Source organism: Hemitrygon akajei, chromosome 8, assembly GCF_048418815.1.
Source record: "Hemitrygon akajei chromosome 8, sHemAka1.3, whole genome shotgun sequence".
Lineage (NCBI taxonomy): Eukaryota > Metazoa > Chordata > Chondrichthyes > Myliobatiformes > Dasyatidae > Hemitrygon > Hemitrygon akajei.
In genome coordinates this window covers 86256910-86270658 of record NC_133131.1, presented here as the reverse complement: position 1 = coordinate 86270658, position 13749 = coordinate 86256910, and the positions used below count along the sequence as shown (strand labels likewise).

Genomic DNA, 13749 nt, shown 5'->3' with positions numbered 1-13749 from the left:
CACTCCAGCATTTGTAGCCTCGTCTCTGCTTATTACCTACCTGACCGTCTCTACCTCCACTCTCCTCTCCCGCCCCACCTAATTCCATCTGCCTCACATCACCCTCCTTATTTATTACCACCTAGTGCCTACCAGCACCTACCTTACCCTTCCCCTCTTTATACTGGTTCTATTTCCCTTCTGACCTCTCAGTCCTAATGCAGTGCCTTGACCCAAAATATCAGCTGTCACTTTGCCTTCAACAATGCCGCCTGACCTGCTGAGTTCCTCCAGCAGTTTGTTTTTGCGAGTAATAAATTCTATCTGATTATAAAGTAAACAACTTTTGAACTAGCTTTTAGTCTTGAATTCAAATTCCAAGTAATTTCACGATGGTAGCATTACATTAAATGGGACATGGGTCAATATTTCAGGTCAATATACATTGTAGAAAATATGCCCTTTGGCAATACCAAAATTAAATCAAACTGTGATGACTCAGAATCTTTAAATAAGTAAATATTTATAAAAAGGAAATACTCTTTAAGCTCCTCAAAGACTGTGATAAATATTGTGGGTATGGAGCAGATAAATATTGTTACTGGTAATGAAAATGGCTGTCCTACAACTACTAGCTTACCCAGTCTCCCCAATGAAAACAATAAGCAAAGTGAATAATTTATCAAAGAAGGAATGATTTTAATTTGGTCTCAACCTGACCAATGCACAACCACCTCAATCTTCTAAATGCTGTTTCAGTCATTCTCTGAAATCAGGCTTCCAGGAGTAAACAAAGCACTTGTATTCTTTACAGAATGGGGTTTCTTTAATATGTCAAAATCAATTTAATAAAAAGTAGCTAATGAATAATCATTGAATCGTACAATTAATCAGATGGGGTTTGAGAAAAGGACCAACCATTACATAATATAGTGAAATGATGTAAAAGATGTGTTTTTTTTTAAACTTCTGCAGGTCAAAAACAAACTCTTTCACGATAATGTCTTCCTGAGTGAACAAATCTCTCTCTACACCTACCCCATTCCTCTGGGGGAAAAAGTCCAGATAAAATGTTATTTAGAGAAATGTGTAAATGAAATATATAAATTGATTGGATGTAGTATTAAGGCTCAGAAGAGAGAAAGAAAACAAATTAGCTGAGAATTTTGGAGAGGAATCAGAATATACATCTTTAACATGCAACAATTAACTCAAATGATCATTTCAATATCATTTACATTAAAACTTTGCTTCAAAACTCTGAACAAAATTTATGACAAATATATAACACATAAATTATGTGACTAAAACCAGTTTGTCTCCACTCTGGTTCTGTGGGTTCTGAAGTAGCTGATCAGCCAATGTGCGAACCAGGAATCAAGAGGCTTCTGGTGATGGGGAAGGGAGAAGCGGGAGGGCTCAGTGGTTTGCTTGGGGTGTAGGTGAGGGAGGAAGGAAGGAAGCGTATTGTTAGTTTTATAGATTGTGAGGTGGTTCAATTTTACTGCTGGGCTTCTGTGTGCTCCTAACAGAGGACAGAACATTCTTAACAACATCTCAAGTACTCCTTCTCCACATTGAGCAGTGAAGAGACTAGAATTCCCTCAAGTCAGTAGGAAAGTCACATTTTCCAGACTTTGTGCATGCCTGAGAAATCTTTTCTTCTGTCCACCTTAGAATGTTTCCAGAACAAAGTTCGACTACATGTAATTAGGGCCAGTGATGGAGATGTTGACCTTGAAGAGAACATTAGTTCACTTATCCATGACATAAAACAACATTGTGGAATGTTGCCAGTGCCTTGAGGAGACTTCTCTATGTAGTTCAGACATACAGGAATACAAGGATAAGTGCAGTCAGACAGAACGTGAGTTCTATGTTAAATTACAGGACCAGATTATCAATTACTTTTCCTTTAATCAACTAATGGCTGTACTTGCTCCTTCAAGGCAATGATAAATTCCATCAATAGTTGTCTTCAATGAGAGGTGGCTCCTGAGTTTTCAAGGAACACTCCATGAATATTCCTCGTTGAAGGATAATGCTGCAGAGTGTGGACAGCTTAATATAGGACTTAGGTCTTGGAGATATTCAGTCTAAGCCCTATCCTATCAATGAATGAGTCAACAAACACCTTGGAGTTTGACCTTCAAGTACAGAAAGATCTACAAGTCATCTGTTTATTGCAGTTAAATTATTGAGGCTAGAACAATGTTGGTTTAAAGTCCGTGCTACCTAAATTTCCTTTTACACAAAATGCTAAAAAACATTTCTAAGTAATGACTCAGCTTGCTTGACACTAGTTTTCACTGATATGGACTTTTCTGTAGACGCACATCCTGTACAGTGGGCTGTTTCATATTGATACTATGCCAGCAGGTAAGAAATATCAAAAAAGACTGCTGAGAGGGGGGCCAATAGATATATTTGGAATCTTAAAAGGTATTCATCATAGTACCACACACTTAGTTACTTCATAAGCTGACAACTCATGATGTCAGAGGAGATACATCAGCATGTATAGAGGACTGGCTATCTAGCAGGAAGCAGTCAATGGTAAATTTTCATGTGTAGCAAGAAACAGAGAAAAATATTATTTTGCATGCCACCCATACAAATCATATCATTCATCGAGGTAGTACAAGGAACATTCAATAACAGAATGCAGAATATAGTGTTATAGTTACAGAGAAAGTGCAATGTAGGAAGATAAGGTGTAAGGCCATGACAAGGTAGACTGAGGTCATGAGTCCATCTCATCATACAAGGGGTCCATTCAATAGGCTTATAACAGAGGGACAGAAGGTGTCCTTCAGCCTTGAAACATGTTTCAGACTTTTCTATCTTCTGCACAGTCGTGGAGGAGGGGGCTAAGAGAGAGAATGGCCAGGATGGGAGATTATGTTGGCTGCTTTACTGAAACAGCAAGAAGAATAGACAGAGTCCATGGAGAGGAGGCTGGTTTCCATAATGCACTGAGCTGTGTCCTCAACTCTTTGCAGTTTCTTACAGTTTTAGGCAGAGCAGTTGCCACGCCAAATGGTGATTTTATTTATATATATATATTCTATTTTCTAAACAGTTGTGACTCTTTTAAATACCCTGCCCCAAAAAGGTTGTGGAGGTAGAATCCATGAATACATCCACTGCTGAGATGTATAGATTTTAAAATCAGAAAGGGAATCAAGGGTTATAAGGATGGAATTGGAAAAAGGAACAAACATGACATTATTGGTGAACCAGTGCAGATACATTCAATTGCCACTAGTCTGAACTGATTCTGCAACCTACACATTTAAAGGGCTCCTTACAATCATTATTATTTTGTTATTGTACAGTTTTTCTTCTTTTCACATTGACTGCTTGTCAGTCTATCGATTTTTGTAAATTCTATAGTATTTCTTTTACCCCTGTAAATGTTTGCAAGAAAATTAATCTCATTGTACATGGTAAAAAAATACATACCTTAATAATAAATTGACTTTGAACTTTGACAGAACATGCTCAATGGACCAAATAGTTTGTCTTCCTTCTGGTCATTTCTTGCAAATAAGACATGCATACACAAGGTGCAACTCATTCACTCACACTTGCAGGGCACAATGATGTAATGCTACGTAACCATGAATTTGCCCTTCAGTTACATAATGACAAAATATGCAATCTGCATAATTTAGAAACGACACAAGCTTTTAAAACAAAGTATGTTAAAAATTCAAAGTCTTAGTCAACAACACAATGACCATCAATCCGGCCTCTGCACTTCCATGAAGAACTTCTTATAACACTGTTTCTTTGATAAGACCATAAGACATAGGAGCAAGAGTAGGCTGCCATCAAGTCTGCTCTGCCATTCAATCATGGCTGATCCAATTCTTCCAGTCATCCCCACTCCCCTGCCTTCTCCCCATACCCTTTGATGCCCTGGCTATTCAAGAACCTATCTCTGCCTTAAATACACCCAATGACTTGGCCTCCACAGTCGCTCATGGCAACAAATTCCACAGATTTACCACCCTCTAACTAAAGTAATTTCCCTGCATCTCTGTTCTAAATGGACGTCCTTCAATCCTGAAGTCATGCTCTCTTGTTCTAGAATCCCCTACCATGGGAAATAACTTTGCCATAACTAAACTGTTCAGGCCTTTTAACATTTGGAATGTTTCTATGAGAATCCCCTTATTTTCCTGAACTTCAGGGAATACAGCCCAAGAGCATCCAGATGGTCCTCATACGGTAACCCTTTCATTCCTGGAATCATTCTCATGAATCTTCTCTGAACCCTCTCCAATGTCAGTATATCCTTTCTTAAAAAAAGAGCCCAAAACTGTACACAATACTCCAAGTGTGGTCTCACGAGTGCCTTATAGGGCCTCAGCATCACATCCCTGCTATTGGAGATGTTGGACAGACATTAAAATATTTGTCCTATATGCTCTTCTGCTTACTTTTGTCCACACAGTTAAGCTGAAGATTAAATTCAGTTTTCTACCCTCTGCCTCTATATCATCCAGACTCATTCACATTTTGAATTAGTATTTACACTATTATTTCAGGTCACCCTCCATTTTAATACTTCAATGGGATTGTGTCCTCCACTTTGAAATTTTTCACATGCCACTCGTTGCAAAAAGATTCTTGCATAAAATTAGGTTAAAATTGCGATAATTATTTAATTTTATTTTCTTTAGAAACACAATTTATGCCACATATTATGTATAATTAAAATGATGCAAACAACTTGAATCAATAGCTTCAAGAGTCTTAAATTATTCCCACTTATTGCTTTTTTCATGTCTGCACATGCATGGCAATATTGTAGTCATGGATAATTCAGTAGGAGGTAGCTGTTTCCAAAATCTGTAAAGTTAACAACAATTTATGAGCTTGATATTTCCAACTGGTTTATAATTGCTTCAAAGCATATTTACTTACACATATTAATCCTTCTTCCCACAATAAACATAATATTTTTTTAAAAATCTGTTAAACTACCTTCATACTCTTTCACAACCTGGAGTGTTCTGGAGTGGAAGGCCAAGTGTTGTTGGCTAAAATTATGATGTAAAAAGAACGAAACTACAAAAATATCAATCAGTACATACAACTGACCTCAGATATAACTTGAGATAAAAACAAGATCATTCAACTCACTCTATAGTCACTCTTACTCATCTCATCTCACTCCTTTGGATATACACAAGGCCAAAATCTCATCAGTTATGTGTCGAGACCTTTCACACTTTAGGGTTGATAATCAGTGTATACATTCATAATCAACTGACACAGGCTGGTAATGTAATCATTCCTTGTTCTCACATTTCATCTGCAAGATCTTCCTGTTCCAGGTTAAACCATAGCTGGCAACAATTTACATCTTGTACTTATTTTGCTCTGATCAGCCATATCATGCAGGGAAATGCTGACAATTCTGATTAAAATTGCCAGCATTTCTCTGAATAAGTTCCATCAAATTCATCATAAGTGTTGACCACTCTTCAATGACAATTTCACAGCTGGGTGGCTGATGATGGGCCTCTCATGGAATCCAGCTCCAAGTACAATGTGCTTGGCACTGAAACAGCAGTTCCATTTGATTCGGTGGGAAAGTACGGATCCAGGGAAAAAGGTTGTTCACATTTTATAGATACATTTTGAACATAACTAAAAGTTTTTGAATTATTCAAATAAATCTTATATTTTCAATTATTTTTAATTTGTTCAGTAATATATATCACTTCTAATTATTTTATAAATAGGTTTTGCATGTCATATTTTTCTTGTGTCAGGACAGAGAGTGGAGAGGGAAGGTGGAGAAGAATAGGATGACCTGATGCATTTTCTTGATCTAAAATATTGAAAAATCATTTCCTCCTGCAGATGCTGCTCAGCCCACAGAGTTCCTCCAGCAGTTTGTTTTTTTTTATTGCAGATTCCAGCATCTTCAGTCTCTTATGTCCCCACACCTTCCAACATCTTTGGTAATCTAGTTATAACTCACTTCGGCAATTGATGACATCCATGTGCTTTTCTACATCTTCTAAAGTCACTGAGAAATTGAGTGTTCTGAGATCCTTTTAGTTTCTTTTGGCTAGAAATTCAGATTGGAAAAAAGTGTAATTGCGAAGGCTGAAAATAAATAAAAAGACTGCAGATGCTGAAAGTCTAAAATAAAAACAAAATGCTGGAAGTACTCAGCATGCCCAGCCACGTCTGTGGGAGGAGAAAGAGTTGACCCTTTAGCTCAGAGACATGCTATGTATATGCTATGTGATTATACAATGCTGCTGCAAGTTTCATCATTAAACCTGTGCATACATACACTTGTGCAGATGAAAATAAACCTGACTTTGACTCTCCTATCAGAACTAAAGGACATAGTGCAGTTCTGGCCACAACAGAAGATATATTTGGCTTCAACAGATACCCAACTCCTCTTAGTATCAAACACCACAGCAAAAGATCAACACGTACTCACTCTCACATTTCCAGACACTCCCCTAATTACTTTCAAATGCCAAGGTTTTAAGAAATTCATTTCTTTGAATTAAAATTCAGATGTAGCTAATACCTTGTAGAAAGCTATGCATCCAAACACTCAAAGGAAATGAACTATCATACTAACTCACTGCTGGAACATCACGGAGTTCAGCAGAGTTGGAAGACAGTAGCGTGGCAGCAAAGCAGTTAGCGCAACACTATTACAGTGCCAGCAACAGATATAAATCAAGGATAGCGTGCAACAGAGATGATAGAAAGGACAAGTGGGAGATGAGGCATAATCACAGCCAGTGGGATGAGTTACAGGGCAATAGAGGCGTGGTGCAGTTAAAACAGAAAGCAACAAATACTGGATTGAAAGTGTTGCATTTGAATGCACTAGTATAAGAAATAAAATGGACAATCTTGAAATTCAGCTACAGATTGGTAAGTATGACGTTGTGGTTATCTCTGAAACTTGGCTAAAAGATGGCTGCCATTGGGAGCTGAATGTCCAAGGATATACGGTGCATCGGAACGATAGGTTAGTAGGCAGAGGGGGTAGTGTGGCCCCAACTATAAAAAAAAATATTAAATCATTAGAAAAGGATGACAGGGTGGGAAGGTGAAGAGTCTCTATGGGTTGAGTTAAGAAATGGCAAGGGTTACAGGACCCTAATGGCAGTTGTATACAGGCCTCCAAACAGCAGTTGGAATGTGGATTAGAAATTACAGCAGGAGATAGAAAAGGCATGTCAGAAGGGCAATGACATGATAATCGTTGGGGATTTTAACATGAAAGTGATTTGGGAAAACCAGGCCAGTACTGGACCTCGAGAGAGAATTTGTAGAATGTCTAAGGTATGGGTTTTTAAGAACAGCTTGTTGTGGAGCCCACTAGGGGTTAGCTGTGCCAAAGTGGGTGTTGTGCACTGATCCAGAGGGTTAAGGAACCCTTAGGGAACAGTGATCACAAAATGATCGAGTTCACTTTGAAATTTGAGAAGGAGAAACTAAAACCCAATCTGTTAGTACTTCAGTGGAATAAAGGAAATTACAATGGCATGAGAGGGGAACTGGCCAAAGTTGACTGGAAAGGGACACTAGCAGGAAGGACAGCAGAGCAGCAATGACTGCAGTTTCTCTGAAAAATGAGGGAAGTGCAAGACAGATATATTCCAGATAAGAAGAAATTTCCAAATGGAAGAAGGACACTATCGTGGCTGACAAGTGAATTCAGAGTTCAAGTAAAAGCAAAGGAGAGGGCATACAAGGAAGCCAAAGCTAGTGGAGAGATAGAGGATTGGGAAGCTTTTAAAAACTTGCAGAAGGAAACTAAGAAGGTCATTAGGAAGGAAAAGATGAATTATGAAATAAAACTTGCAAGTAATATCAAAGAAGATAGTAAAAGCTTTTTTAAGTATATAAAGGATAAAAGAGAGTCGAGGGTAGATATATAACCAATAGAAAATGATGCTGGAGATATCGTAATGAGAGACGCAGAGATGGCAGTGGAACTGAATGTGTATCTGGATCAGTCTTCACAGTGGAAGACGTCTGCAGTATACCGGACTTTCAAGAGTGTCAGGGAAGTGAAGTATATGCAGTGAAAATTATGACTGAGGAGGTGCTCAGGAAGCTTAATGGTCTGAGGGTGGATAAATCTCCTGGACCTGATAGAATACACCCTCGGGTTCTCAAGGAAGTAGCTGGAGAGATTATGGAGGCATTAACAATGATCTTTCAAGAATCGATAGATTCTGGCATTGTACTGGATGACTGGAAAATTGCAAATGTTACTCCGCTGTTTAAGAAGGGTGGGAGGCAGCAGAAAGGAAACTATAGACCTGTTAGCCTGACATCAGTGGTTGGGAAGTTGTTGGAATCGATTGTTAAGGATGAGATTACGGAGTACCTGGAGGCACATGACTAGATAGGCCAAAACCAGCATGGATTCCTGAAAGGAAAATCCTACCTGACAAATCTATTGCAGAGTTTGTATGTTCCTGTCAGGATTAAAGGCAAAGTGAGTAAGAATAAGGAACCTTGGTCCTCTAGGGATATTGGAACTCTGATAAAGAAGAAGAGACATGCATGACATGTATAGGAAACAGGGAGCAAATAAAGTACGTGAGGAGTATAAAAAGTGCAAAAAAAAACAAGAAATCAGGAGGGCTAAAAGAAGACATGAGGTAGCTTTGGCAGTCAAGGTGAAGGATAATCCAAAGAGCTTCTACAGGTATATTAAGAGCAAAAGGATAGTAAGGGATAAAATTGGTCCTCTTGAAGATCAGAGTGGTCGGCTATGTATGGAACCAAAAGAAATGGGGGAGGTCCTAAATGGGTTTTTTGCATCTTTATTTACTAAGGAAACTGACATGGACTCAATGGAAATAAGGCAAACAAGTAGTGAGGTCATGGAACCTATACAGATTGAAGAGGAGGAGGTGCTTGCTATCTTGAGGCAAACCAGAGTAGATAAATCCCCAGGACCTGACAAGGTATTCCCTTGGACCTTGAAGGAGACTAGTGTTGAAATTGCAGGGGCCCTGGCAGATATATTTAAAATGTCAGTATCTACGGGTGAGGTGCCGGAGGATAGCTCAAGTTGTTCTGTTGCTTAAAAAAGGCTCTAAAAGTAATCTGGGAAATTATAGGCTGGTAAATTTGATGTCGGTAGTAGGTAAATTATTGGACAGAGTACTAATAGATAGGATCTACAAGAATTTAGATAGACAGTGACTTATTAGGGAGGGTCAACACAGCTTTGTGCGTGGTAGATCATGTTTAACAAATCTATTAGAGCTTTTCGAGGAGGTTACAAGGAAAGTGGGTGAAGGGAAGGCAATGGATGTTGTCTGCATGGACTTCAGTAAGGGCTTTGACAAGGTCCCGCATGGGAGGTTACTTAGAAAGATTCAGTCGCTAGGTATACATGGTGAGGTAGTAAATTGGATTAGACATTGGCTCAATGGGAGAAGCCAGAGAGTGGTAGTGGAGGATGGCTACTTTGAGTGGAGGCCTGTGACTAGTGATGTGCCACAGGAATCAGTGCTGGGTCCATTGTTACTTGTCTTCTATATCAATGATCTGGATGATAATGTGGTAAATTGGATCAGCAAATTTGCTGATGATCCAAAGATTGGAGGTGTAGTGGACAGTGAGGAAGGTTTTCAAAGCTTGCAGAGGGATATGGACCAGCTGGAAAAATGGGCTGAAAAATGGCAGATGGAGTTTAATACAGACAAATGTGAGGTATTGCACTTTGGAAGGAAAAACCAAGGTATAACATACAAGGTAAATGGTAGGGCAATGAGGAGTGCAGTAGAAGAGGGATCTGGGAATACAGATACAAAATTCCCTAAAAGTGGCGTCACAGGTAGATAGGGTAGTAAAGAGAGCTTTTGGTACATTGGCCTTTATAAATCAAAGTATTGAGTACAAGAGTTGGAATGTTATGGTGAGGTTGTATAAGGCATTGGCGAGGCTGAATTTGGAGTATTGTGTGCAGTTTTGGTCACCGAATTACAGGAAGGATATTAATAAGGTTGAAAGAGTGCAGAGAAGGTTTACAAGGATGTTGTCAGGACTTGAGAAACTGAGTTACAGAGAAAGGTTGAATAGGTTAGGACTTTATTCCCTGGAGCGTAGAAGAATGAGGGGATATTTGATAGAGGTGTATAAAATTATGATGGGTATAGATAGAGTGAACGTAAGCAAGCTGTTTCCACTGAGGCTAGGGGAGAAAAAAAAACCAGAGGACATGGGTTAAGGTTGAAGGGGGAAAAGTTAAAAGGGAACATTGGGGGTGCTTCTTCACACAGAGAGTGGTGGGAGTGTGGAATGAGCTGCCAGATGAAGTGGTAAATGCAGGCTCACTTTTAACATTTAAGAAAAACTTGGACAGGTACATGAATGAGAGGTGCATGGAGGGATACAGTCCAGGTGCAGGTCAGTGGGACCAGACAGAAAAATGATTCAGCACAGCCAAGGGTCAAAAGGACTGTTTCTGTGCTGTAATGTTTTATGGTTCTATTTTTTGAGGAAATTACAAGCAGGGTAGACAAAGGAGATGCAGTAGATGTGGTGTACTTGGATTTTCAGAAGGCCTTTGACAAGATGCTGCATATGAGGCTGCTTACCAAGGTAAGAGCTCATGGAATTACAGGGAAGTTACTAGCATGGGTGGAACATTGGCTGATTGGCAGAAAACAGAGAGTGGGAATAAAGGGATCCTATTCTGGCTGGCTGCTGGTTACCAGTGGAGTTTCACAGGGGTCAGTGTTGGGACTGCTGCTTTTTACGATGTATGTCAATGATTTGGACAATGGGATTAATGGATTTGTGGCTAAATTTGCCGGTGATACAAAGATAGGTGAAGGAGCTGGTAGTGTTGAGGAGACAGAGCCTGTAGAGAGACTTAGATATTTTAGGGGAATGGGCAAAGAAGTGGTGAAGGAAATACAATGTTGGAAAGTATATGGTCATGCACTTTGAGGGAAGAAATAAACAGGAAGACTATTATTTAGATGGGGAGAGAATTCAAAATGCAGAGATGCAAAGGGACTTGGAAGTCCTTATGCAGGATACCCTAATGGTTAACCTCCAGGTTGAGTCAGTGTTGAAGAAGGTGAATGCAATGTTGGCATTCATTTCTAGAGGTATAGAACAGGGGTAGGCAACCTTAAGCACAAATGATTTGCTAGCATGCGTTATTCATTATTTTGAGGCAATCCATAACAAAATGATTTTAAATGGATAATTCCCATATTTCAAGTTTTTTTATGGCATTTATCTGGCTCACTGTCCGCTCAATAATACACAAATTATTTGTCCACAGAGGCAAAAAGATTGCCGACCCCGATATAGAATATAAGAGCAGGGATGTGATGTTGAGGCTCTATAAGGCACTCGTGAGACCACACTTGGAGTATTTTGTGCAGTTTCAGACTCCTTATTTTAGAAAGGATACACTGACATTGGAGAAGGTTCGGAGAAGATTCACGAGAATGACTCCAGGAATGAAAAGGTTACCAGATGAGGACCGTCTGGCAGCTCTTATGTTGTTTGCCATTGAGTTCAGGAGAATGAGGGGGGGATCTCATAGAAGCATTCCGAATGTTAAAAGGCCTGAACAGATTAGCTAATGCAAAGTTATTTCCCATGGTACGGAAGTCTAGGACAAGAGGGCATGACTTCAGGATTGAAGGACATCCATTTAGAACAGAGAAGTTGAGAAATTACTTTAGTCAGAGGGTGATAAGTCTTTGGAATCTGTGGAAGCCAAGTCATTGGGTGTATTTAAGGCAGAAATGGATAGGTTCTTGATTAGCCAGGGCATCAAAGGGTATAGGAGAAGGCAGGGAAGTGAGGATGACTCAAAGAATTGGATCAGCCCATGATTGAATGGTGGAGCAGACTTGATGGACTAAATGGCTCACTTCTGCTCCTATATCTTATGGTCTTATGATGTAGGTTCAATTCCCACCACTGTCTTTGAGGAATTTGTACGTTCTCCCCATGATTGTGTGGGTTTCCTCTGGGTGCTCTGGTTTCCTCCGGGTGCTCTGGTTTCCTCCCATAAGCCAAATACGTGCAGGTCAATAAGTTAATTGGCCACGGGTGTAATTAAGTCTTGTTACCCTATTGCTCCTCTAAATAAAACAAAGTATCAAATGATTAACTTAATCTCCATATGTCAAAATACAAAGGTTGGGAGTCTCTCTCCCTCTCTCTCTCTCTAAACTTCTGATTGAAAGGCCTTGTACTGTATCATAATACAGTACTGTTAAATGTAGCAAATAAATAAACTCTGATTTCACCTCAACCCTACAGGGACAATATATAGAGCTCCCTATCCTGCTAACCATCTGTAAAGAAAGAAAAATGGAAATAGAAAGGTAACAATCAGAATCGAGTTTAATTATCACTAACATCCGGTGAAATTTGTGATTGTTTTTGCGGTAGTAGTACATTGCAATACACGTCAAAATTATAAAATACAGTAAGAAATATATATATTAGGGCAAAAAGAGAGCAAAGATGCAAGGAGAAATTGTTCTACTATATTCCGTAGGTTGTTCTTGTGCTCATGTAATCTCGCCCTGCCGCAACTTGGAAGACACAGGCAACAGCCCAATCGACTAGTTATCTTGGTACAGAGTGCAGTATAGTTAGACTGCGGGCAGCTGACACGGAACTACAGTACTAGTGAAACTTGCTTCAAAGTAGTATTTGATCCGAGGCAAAGCAGAAAGGCAATGCAAACGGTTGATGGGGTTGCCCGAAGCTGGGCAGCTCACCTGTTGCACGTAGTCCTGCACCTCCTCGAGGTCGCTGCAGGAGGATTCGCTGGGGGTCAGCCCGTAGAACAAGAGCCTGAACCCCTGCGAAAGCGACATGTTGAACTGAGAGGACTGCAGCATGACTAGTGTTGCCAAGAGAAGGGAGCCGGGAACCGCAGCTCGTACAGGGGTCGGGGAAGGACGGCCGTTCCCGTGCACCAGGAAGCAAGCCACAGTCCCTACTGACACATGACAGGAGCCGAGCTGGGAAGCGAGGCAAGAAGGCGGTCCGACGAACATGTCAAGGAGGATGGAACAAAGGCGGAAACATTTCGTGCCCTTTCGATCTTGTGACCAAATTAGCGAAGAGATTGCAACATACTATTAGCGAAAGCGCAAAGGAGTTGTTGAAAACATGGCAAATGTTATTATTTATTTTGAAGTAGCAACCTGCAGATTTTCGAAGTCGGAAATAAAACAGAAAACGATTCAAGTTCTCAACAAGGGAACTGTCCAGTTATTAGCAATGTGCGTATGCTATCTGACCTGTTGAGCACACTAATATTAATAGATTCAAGTGATATTGGATTAGAAAAATGCACATGGCACCCAAGTAAGAAACTAACACTGATCACAGTGAAGTGATGAGCAGGCACAAGGAAGTGAATGATCAACTCTTGCTTCTCTCAGTCAAAGAGTTTGCTACATTGTTCCGTGTCTGGGACCACAGGTCACGTGGGACAAAGGACATCAGCGAGTCAGAGACTGCAGGTGACTCGTGGTGATTGGAGCCACTTCTTTTCATGTTATACTATGGTAGCTTAGTGATTTGAATATGTCATACGTGAGCATTGAGAGCAGAGCCAAATGCAAGACACAGACACTGAAGTACTAGGGACAGGACTAGGTGTGTCAAAGCAAGGGAAGTGGGAAAGAAACAACACTGGACAAGACACAGGCCCTGAATGAGACTAGGATACAGGGCCTGCGCTAGGACTCGACTAGG

At 40.1% G+C, this 13749-nt stretch overlaps 1 protein-coding gene across 1 annotated transcript in view; it reads right to left on the bottom strand.

Annotated features, from left to right (window-relative positions):
* agmo (alkylglycerol monooxygenase) overlaps positions 1–13058 on the bottom strand; it is a 354023-nt gene extending 340965 nt beyond the window's left edge. The window contains exon 1 of the mRNA XM_073052942.1: positions 12762–13058. Within this exon, the coding sequence (XP_072909043.1) occupies positions 12762–13043 (282 nt within the window). The 5' untranslated portion in view covers positions 13044–13058. The remainder of the gene's footprint in view (positions 1–12761) is intronic.
* Between the last annotated feature and the right edge of the window lie 691 nt (positions 13059–13749).